This window comes from Pristiophorus japonicus, chromosome 30, assembly GCF_044704955.1.
Source record: "Pristiophorus japonicus isolate sPriJap1 chromosome 30, sPriJap1.hap1, whole genome shotgun sequence".
NCBI lineage: Eukaryota > Metazoa > Chordata > Chondrichthyes > Pristiophoridae > Pristiophorus > Pristiophorus japonicus.
In genome coordinates, this window is record NC_092006.1 from 2,363,672 (window position 1) to 2,373,671 (window position 10,000).

Below are 10,000 nucleotides of genomic sequence, written 5' to 3' on the forward strand. Positions count from 1 at the left end.
TAGGATGGAGAATGAAACAGTAATTTCAGAGACCATGGTCCAGAACTTAAAGAAGGGTAACTTTGAAGGTATGAGGCGTGAATTGGCTAGGATAGATTGGCGAATGATACTTAGGGGGTTGACTGTGGATGGGCAATGGCAGACATTTAGAGACCGCATGGATGAAGTACAACAATTGTACATTCCTGTCTGGCGTAAAAATAAAAAGGGGAAGGTGGCTCAACCGTGGCTATCTAGGGAAATCAGGGATAGTATTAAAGCCAAGGAAGTGGCATACAAATTGGCCAGAAATAGCAGCGAACCTGGGGACTGGGAGAAATTTAGAACTCAGCAGAGGAGGACAAAGGGTTTGATTAGGACAGGGAAAATGGAGTACGAGAAGAAGCTTGCAGGGAACATTAAGGCGGATTGCAAAAGTTTCTATAGGTATGTAAAGAGAAAAAGGTTGGTGAAGACAAACGTAGGTCCCCTGCAGTCAGAATCAGGGGAAGTCATAACGGGGAACAAAGAAATGGCGGATCAATTGAACAAGTACTTTGGTTCGGTATTCACTAAGGAGGATACAAACAACCTTCCGGATATAAAAGGGGTCAGAGGGTCTAGTAAGGAAGAGGAACTGAGGGAAATCTTTATTAGTCGGGAAATTGTGTTGGGGAAATTGATGGGATTGAAGGCCGATAAATCCCCAGGGCCTGATGGCCTGCATCCTAGAGTACTTAAGGAGGTGGCCTTGGAAATAGCGGATGCATTGACAGTCATTTTCCAACATTCCATTGACTCTGGATCAGTTCCTATGGAGTGGAGGGTAGCCAATGTAACCCCACTTTTTAAAAAAGGAGGGAGAGAGAAAACAGGGAATTATAGACCGGTCAGCCTGACCTCAGTAGTGGGTAAAATGATGGAATCAATTATTAAGGATGTCATAGCAGTGCATCTGGAAAATGGTGACATGATAGGTCGAAGTCAGCATGGATTTGTGAAAGGGAAATCATGCTTGACAAATCTTCTGGAATTTTTTGAGGATGTTTCCAGTAAAGTGGACAAAGGAGAACCAGTTGATGTGGTATATTTGGACTTTCAGAAGGCTTTCGACAAGGTCCCACACAAGAGATTAATGTGCAAAGTTAAAGCACATGGGATTGGGGGTAGTGTGCTGACGTGGATTGAGAACTGGTTGTCAGACAGGAAGCAAAGAGTAGGAGTAAACGGGTACTTTTCAGAATGGCAGGCAGTGACTAGTGGAGTGCCGCAAGGTTCTGTGCTGGGGCCCCAGCTGTTTACATTGTACATTAATGATTTAGACGAGGGGATTAAATGCAGTATCTCCAAATTTGCGGATGATACTAAGTTGGGTGGCAGTGTGAGCTGCGAGGAGGATGCTATTAGGCTGCAGAGTGACTTGGATAGGTTAGGTGAGTGGGCAAATGCATGGCAGATGAAGTATAATGTGGATAAATGTGAGGTTATCCACTTTGGTGGTAAAAACAGAGAGACAGACTATTATCTGAATGGTGACAGATTAGGAAAAGGGAAGGTGCAACGAGACCTGGGTGTCATGGTACATCAGTCATTGAAGGTTGGCATGCAGGTACAGCAGGCGGTTAAGAAAGCAAATGGCATGTTGGCCTTCATAGCGAGGGGATTTGAATACAGGGGCAGGGAGGTGTTGCTACAGTTGTACAGGGCCTTGGTGAGGCCACACCTGGAGTATTGTGTACAGTTTTGGTCTCCTAACTTGAGGAAGGACATTCTTGCTATTGAGGGAGTGCAGCGAAGGTTCACCAGACTGATTCCCGGGATGGCGGGACTGACCTATCAAGAAAGATTGGATCAATTGGGCTTGTATTCACTGGAGTTCAGAAGAATGAGAGGGGACCTCATAGAAACGTTTAAAATTCTGACGGGTTTAGACAGGTTAGATGCAGAAAGAATGTTCCCAATGTTGGGGAGGTCCAGAACCAGGGGTCACAGTCTGAGGATAAGGGGTAAGCCATTTAGGACCGAGATGAGGAGAAACTTCTTCACCCAGAGAGTGGTGAACCTGTGGAATTCTCTACCACAGAAAGTAGTTGAGGCCAATTCACTAAATATATTCAAAAGGGAGTTAGATGAAGTCCTTACTACTCGGGGGATCAAGGGTTATGGCGAGAAAGCAGGAAGGGGGTACTGAAGTTTCATGTTCAGCCATGAACTCATTGAATGGCGGTGCAGGCTAGAAGGGCTGAATGGCCTGCTCCTGCACCTATTTTCTATGTTTCTATGTTTCTATGTATCTAACCCCCTGTACCTGCCCTGGGAGTGTTTGATGGGACAGTGTAGAGGGAGCTTTACTCTGTATCTAACCCCCTGTACCTGCCCTGGGAGTGTTTGATGGGACAGTGTAGAGGGAGCTTTACTCTGTATCTAACCACGTGTTGTACCTGCCCTGGGAGTGTTTGATGGGACAGTGTAGAGGGAGCTTTACTCTGTATCTAACCCCGTGCTGTACCTGCCCTGGGAGTGTTTGATGGGACAGTGTAGAGGGAGCTTTACTCTGTATCTAACCCCCTGTACCTGCCCTGGGAGTGTTTGATGGGACAGTGTAGAGGGAGCTTTACTCTGTATCTAACCCCCTGTACCTGCCCTGGGAGTGTTTGATGGGACAGTGTAGAGGGAGCTTTACTCTGTATCTAACCCCCTGTACCTGCCCTGGGAGTGTTTGATGGGACAGTGTAGAGGGAGCTTTACTCTGTATCTAACCCCCTGTACCTGCCCTGGGAGTGTTTGATGGGACAGTGTAGAGGGAGCTTTACTCTGTATCTAACCCCCTGTACCTGCCCTGGGAGTGTTTGATGGGACAGTGTAGAGGGAGCTTTACTCTGTATCTAACCCCCTGTACCTGCCCTGGGAGTGTTTGATGGGACAGCGTAGAGGGAGCTTTACTCTGTATCTAACCCCCTGTACCGGCCCTGGGAGTGTTTGATGGGACAGTGTAGAGGGAGCTTTACTCTGTATCTAACCCCCTGTACCTGCCCTGGGAGTGTTTGATGGGACAGTGTAGAGGGAGCTTTACTCTGTATCGAACCCCGTGCTGTACCTGCCCTGGGAGTGTTTGATGGGACAGTGTAGAGGGAGCTTTACTCTGTATCTAACCCCGTGCTGTACCTGCCCTGGGAGTGTGTGATGGGACAGTGTAGAGGGAGCTTTACTCTGTATCTAACCCCCTGTACCTGCCCTGGGAGTGTTTGATGGGACAGTGTAGAGGGAGCTTTACTCTGTATCTAACCCTATGCTGTACCTGCCCTGGGAGTGTTTGATGGGACAGTGTAGAGGGAGTTTTACTCTGTATCTAACCCCGTGCTGTACCTGCCCTGGGAGTGTTTGATGGGACAGTGTAGAGGGAGCTTTACTCTGTATCTAACCCCCTGTACCTGCCCTGGGAGTGTTTGATGGGACAGTGTAGAGGGAGCTTTACTCTGTATCTAACCACGTGTTGTACCTGCCCTGGGAGTGTTTGATGGGACAGTGTAGAGGGAGCTTTACTCTGTATCTAACCCCGTGCTGTACCTGCCCTGGGAGTGTTTGATGGGACAGTGTAGAGGGAGCTTTACTCTGTATCTAACCCCCTGTACCTGCCCTGGGAGTGTTTGATGGGACAGTGTAGAGGGAGCTTTACTCTGTATCTAACCCCGTGCTGTACCTGCCCTGGGAGTGTTTGATGGGACAGTGTAGAGGGAGCTTTACTCTGTATCTAACCCCCTGTACCTGCCCTGGGAGTGTTTGGTGGGACAGTATGGAGGGAGCTTTACTCTGTACCTGCCCTGGGAGTGGTGTTGGAAGCGTGCTGTACCTGTTGAAGCACTGACTTTGAGAGAAGTGCAGTTGGAGAAGGTGTGACCCAGTTTGAGTCTTTCCCCGTTTTCTCTCTGTTAACAGCAGCCTATCCGGCCACTTACGGGATTGTCAGCCAGGCGTTTCCACAGCAACCAACTCTTGTGACTCAGCAGCAGCAGCGAGAGGGTAGGTGGCCAAATCTTCGGTCCGAGTGGCTCAGTGGATGTGTGCACGGCCTGGGGTGGTGCTGAGGCAAGGGCCAGTCTCTGGGCCGCATCTCTGGCCGGGCCTCCGCACCTCGGAGCCACACAGGGCCAAATGTGGTTATCCAGCATCTGTGGGACTGCCCTCGGTCTGGTCCCTCCCCACAGTCACGGCCTGGCTCTGCTCGGGCTGGGGAGAGGAGCAGGGCGTGAACCGGGAGGGGAGGGGAGGTGCGAGGGGGGGAGCGGTGGGAGGGGGATGAAGGAGGGGAGGGGGAGGGAGAGGATGGGGAGCAGTGGGAGGGGGAGAAGGGAGAGGGACGAAGGAGGGGAGAGAGTGCGAGGGAGTGGCGGTGACGGGGGAGGGGCACGGGGCAGGGGAGGAGTTGGTCGGAGGGAGGGAGGGAAAGGATCACGGAGGGGAGGGACGGGGAGGGAAGGATCGCGGAGGGAGGGAGGGAGGGAAAGGATCACGGAGGGAGGGAGGGAAGGAAAGGATCACGGAGGGGAGGGACGGGGAGGGAAGGATCGCGGAGGGAGGGACGGGGAGGGAAGGATCGCGGAGGGAGGGAGGGAGGGAAAGGATCACGGAGGGGAGGGACGGGGAGGGAAGGATCGCGGAGGGAGGGAAGGATCGCGGAGGGAGGGAAGGATCGCGGAGGGAGGGAGGGAGGGAGGGAAAGGATCACGGAGGGAGGGAGGGAAGGAAAGGATCACGGAGGGGAGGGACGGGGAGGGAAGGATCGCGGAGGGAGGGAGGGAGGGAAAGGATCACGGAGGGGGGGACGGGGAGGGAAGGATCGCGGAGGGAGGGAAGGATCGCGGAGGGAGGGAGGGAGGGAGGGAAAGGATCACGGAGGGAGGGAGGGAAGGAAAGGATCACGGAGGGGAGGGACGGGGAGGGAAGGATCGCGGAGGGAGGGAGGGAAAGGATCACGGAGGGGGGGACGGGGAGGGAAGGATCGCGGAGGGAGGGAAGGATCGCGGAGGGAGGGAGGGAGGGAGGGAAAGGATCACGGAGGGAGGGACGGGGAGGGGAAGGATCGCGGAGGGGAGGGACGGGGAGGGAAGGATCACGGAGGGAGGGACGGGGAGGGAAGGATCACGGAGGGAGGGACGGGGAGGGAAGGATCACGGAGGGGGGGACGGGGAGGGAAGGATCGTGGAGGGGAGGGACTGGGGGAAAGGATCACGGAGGGAGGGAGGGAGGGAAAGGATCGCGGAGGGAGGGATGGAGGGAAAGGATCGCGGAGGGAGGGAGGGAGGGAAAGGATCGCGGAGGGGAGGGACGGGGAGGGAAGGATCACGGAGGGGGGGGACGGGGAGGGAAGGATCGCGGAGGGGGGGACGGGGAGGGAAGGATCACGGAGGGAGGGACGGGGAGGGAAGGATCGCGGAGGGGGGGACGGGGAGGGAAGGATCGCGGAGGGAGGGACGGGGAGGGAAGGATCGCGGAGGGAGGGAGGGAGGGAAGGATCACGGAGGGAGGGACGGGGAGGGGAAGGATCACGGAGGGAGGGACGGGGAGGGAAGGATCACGGAGGGGGGGAAGGATCGCGGAGGGAGGGAGGGAGGGAAGGATCACGGAGTGGGGGGACGGGGAGGGGAAGGATCACGGATGGGGGGACGGGGAGGGAAGGATCACGGAGGGGGGGACGGGGAGGGAAGGATCGCGGAGGGGGGGACGGGGAGGGAAGGATCACGGAGGGGGGGACGGGGAGGGAAGGATCGCGGAGGGGGGGACGGGGAGGGAAGGATCGCGGAGGGGGGGACGGGGAGGGAAGGATCACGGAGGGGGGGACGGGGAGGGAAGGATCGCGGAGGGAGGGACGGGGAGGGAAGGATCACGGAGGGGGGGAGTGGAAGGATCGGGGTTGGTTATCCTGTCCGGTGCAGCCTCCGTTCCCCATTGCCATGTTGTGACGTCTCTCTCCCCTGTGTAGGGCCGGAGGGCTGCAACATCTTTATCTACCACCTGCCGCAGGAGTTCACCGACTTCGAACTGCTCCAGATGTTTCTGCCGTTCGGGAACGTCATTTCCGCAAAAGTGTTTGTAGATCGGGCAACGAATCAGAGCAAATGTTTCGGTGAGCGCCCTGCCAACCCACATAACCCCGAGACACGCGGGGGGTTCATTTACAGGCTGTTCTTTAATCTTCAGTTTTCGGGTGCTTGCTGGCTTCCGTGGTGAGGTTCAGACAGCCAGTTACAGTTTGTAGTGCTGTTGATTGAGGGATTAATATTAGCCCCAAAACTCCCCTGTTCTTCTTCATAGCAGTTTTTTAATGTCCACCTGAGAGGGTAATACAGCCCCTCCAACAGTGCGGCACTCCCTCAGTACTGCCCCTCCGACAGTGCGGCACTCCCTCAGTACTGCCCCTCCGACAGTGCGGCACTCCCTCAGTACTGCCCCTCCGACAGCGCAGTGCGGCGCTCCCTCAGTACTGCCCCTCCGACAGTGCGGCACTCCCTCAGTACTGCCCCTCCGACAGTGCGGCACTCCCTCAGTACTGCCCCTCCGACAGCGCAGTGCGGCGCTCCCTCAGTACTGCCCCTCCGACAGTGCGGCGCTCCCTCCGCACTGCCCCTCCGACAGTGCGGCACTCCCTCCGCACTGCCCCTCCGACTGTGCGGCACTCCCTCCGTACTGCCCCTCCGACAGTGCGGCGCTCCCTCAGTACTGCCCCTCCGACAGTGCGGCGCTCCCTCAGTACTGCCCCTCCGACAGTGCGGCTCTCCCTCAGTACTGCCCCTCCGACAGTGCGGCTCTCCCTCAGTACTGCCCCTCCGACAGCGCAGTGCGGCGCTCCCTCAGTCCTGCACTGGGCGTGTTGGCTCTAATTTTGTGCTCGAGTCTCTGGAGTGGAACTGAAACCCACATCCTTCTGACTCCGAGGCCGGGGTGCAAGCCTTTAACTGTGGGCGAGGCAATTCCGTGCTTTGAGGATCCTGGCACCCTGCTGGCTGAGCGGCCCTATCACTACACACACACACACACACACACACACACACACGACACACACACACACACACACACACACACACACACACACACACCACACACACACACACGACACACACACACACACACACACACACACACACAGCAGGTTCCCGCCTCACTCGGTGCGTGTTCAGTAAAATCTCAGCTCGGGACCTGCAATCAGCCTCAGTGACCCTGGCTCCGGGGAGAGAGGGGACCCTGCTCCTGGCGGCTCGCCAGCGCCTCCTGCTGCACACTGGGTGAACAGCAGGGTCGGCCGCGAAGCACGGCGCGGCGGAATAGCCAGTCGGGCGCGGCGGTGGCTGGGCACCCCGTGGAGGCAGAATCCTCAGGGAGAGCAGGGTGGGGCGGGACGATAGTGGGTGAGGGGAGGGTTGGGGAGACGATAGTTGGGGGGCAGAGCGAAAGGCCAAAGCCTGGACTCTTGTCTGACTTGTCTCTCCCAACGCCGGCCAGGTTTCGTCAGCTTTGACCATCCCGCCAGCGCCCAGGCCTCCATCCAGGCCATGAACGGCTTCCAGATCGGCATGAAGAGATTAAAGGTGCAGCTGAAGAGGCCGAAAGACGCCAACCGACCGTACTAGGCGAGCAGGTACGTGAGCTTTACATCCAAGGACCTCCCCCCCACCCCCTCCCCTCCCCGCTCGCGATCCAAACGCTCAAGTGACGGCCCATGAGCCCGAGGCTGAGTTAACTCAGACACCCCCCCCCCCAAGACTGCAGATACGTTGTGACCCCCACTCCTGGTGGGCTAACGGTGGGCTCCCTTGTCACGCCGAGCTGGGAGAGCGAGTCTGGGCCTTAATCCCTGAGCTAGGCCCCAGGTCGCGTGTACAGTTGTGGGCGCTCCCATCGCACGTGGGAGACAGGGGAAATGGGCAGTGAAGATTCACTGGGACGCTTCCTAGAATGGGAGGGTTGCGGAGTGGGAGAAAGTTTAGAAAAGGTGGGACTTTTGTCACTAGGAGATTAGGCCAGGTTGCAGTTGGGTGAGGTGGTAACAAGATGGCGCAGAGTTAAAACAATCCCAAATAGGATTGAACAGAGACCGTCATTTAGATATTTAGGTGGAAAAAGAGGAATGTTAAAGGGTGAGGGGGAGAGTGGGATTAGACAGGGTGGGATATTAAAGGGTGTGGGGAGAGTGGGATTAGACTGGGTGGGATATTAAAGGGTGTGGGGAGTGAGGGGGAGAGTGGGATTAGACTGGGTGGGATATTAAAGGATGTGGGGAGTGAGGGGGAGAGTGGGATTAGACTGGGTGGGATATTAAAGGGTGTGGGGAGAGTGGGATTAGACTGGGTGGGATATTAAAGGGTGCAGGGAGTGAGGGGGAGAGTGGGATTAGACTGGGTGGGATATTAAAGGGTGTGGGGAGAGTGGGATTAGACTGGGTGGGATATTAAAGGGTGTGGGGAGTGAGGGGGAGAGTGGGATTAGACAGGGTGGGATAATAAAGGGTGCGGGGAGTGAGGGGGAGAGTGGGATTAGACTGGGTGGGATATTAAATGGTGCGGGGAGAGTGGGATTAGACAGGGTGGGATATTAAAGGGTGCGGGGAGTGAGGGGGAGAGTGGGATTAGACTGGGTGAGATATTAAAGGGTGCGGGGAGTGAGGGGGAGAGTGGGATTAGACTGGGTGAGATATTAAAGGGTGCGGGGAGTGAGGGGGAGAGTGGGATTAGACTGGGTGAGATATTAAAGGGTGTGGGGAGAGTGGGATTAGACTGGGTGGGATATTAAAGGGTGCGGGGAGTGAGGGGGAGAGTGGGATTAGACTGGGTGGGATATTAAATGGTGCGGGGAGAGTGGGATTAGACAGGGTGGGATATTAAAAGGTGCGGGGAGTGAGGGGGAGAGTGGGATTAGACAGGGTGGGATATACAGGGAGTGATTGTACACACGCACAATGCTGTTTGTGGTACCAGTTTAACGGGCATAATACAAGATCAGAGGAAAGTTCCCACATCGAGGGTTACGAGGAGCAGGTGGGGAAGTGGGGTTGAGGCCAGGATCAGTTCATGATCTCATTGAATGGCGGAGCAGGTGTAAGGGGCTGAATGGCCGACTCCTGCTCCTATTGCTTCTGTTCTCATGTCCTGTGCTTCCCGCCTGGGAAGAAAACAAGTGGGCAGGAACTTCAAACCAAAAAGCAATCGTTTGTTGCATTGTGAAATATTTGAAGTGAAGGACTGGTACAGCACCCCGCGTTCTCCGAATCGCACCCCCGCCATCTTTGGGTCACCATGGCTACACCGGTTTCTTAGCCAAAAGGATTTGCTTGACGTGGTTTTAATTTATTTTTTAGTGTCAATAATTGAAAGCAGGTTTTATTAATCTTTCTGCGATGTTTAATTGATTGCGGTTACCATGGGAACCCGCAGCACCTATATTTGAATTTTAATTATTTTACTGTCCGAACGCTGTTGTTAACATCGGGGTTCAAATTACACTTACACAATTGACAAGTGACCTTTTGTGTGTAATCAAGTCAAGATTTTATCAAAAGTAAGTTTTTTTAATACGTATTTAACTCTCGTGCTTGTTAACTTTGCAACTGTGTGATAACTTGTTTATTTTTACCATCTTAACCAATCAGAACGCAGTGACACAGGAAATATTTACATCCTGCCTCCTCTTTACCCTCTTCAGTTTCGAGTTCCATTACTCTCGCGTTGACCAATTTCATCCCTCTGCTCTCTTCCACCCCCCCGGTCCCACACTTTTTAATTTTCCAAGATGGAGTCCACGTGGGGCTGTTACTTGCGACGCATCCCTCGCCACCCACGATAGAAATGGTGGCAGATTCACGGCGATGTTTCCACTCGACCCCTTCTGCTCCACCCCCCCGCACCCTGCACCCCCTCTCCAAGCCCACATTCCTGAATTGGCTCGGAAGCGTGGGTACAAACGTCTCGTGTTTGTCCACGAACCCAATCCTTATTTCCACATGGCCCCTCTGTTGGTCAGTCAAGGCCAG

General features: G+C 55.1%; 1 protein-coding gene across 2 annotated transcripts in view; it reads left to right on the forward strand.

Moving 5' to 3' along the window:
* The window catches only part of LOC139240147 (CUGBP Elav-like family member 3-B), a 74,433-nt gene that overhangs the window by 48,958 nt on the left and 15,475 nt on the right, over positions 1-10,000 (forward strand). For both annotated transcript variants that reach the window (XM_070868529.1, XM_070868528.1), the window contains exons 11-13: positions 3,916-3,999; positions 5,960-6,103; positions 7,477-7,612. In XM_070868529.1, coding sequence (XP_070724630.1) covers positions 3,916-3,999; positions 5,960-6,103; positions 7,477-7,604 — 356 coding nt within the window. In that variant the 3' untranslated portion in view covers positions 7,605-7,612. The remainder of the gene's footprint in view (positions 1-3,915; positions 4,000-5,959; positions 6,104-7,476; positions 7,613-10,000) is intronic.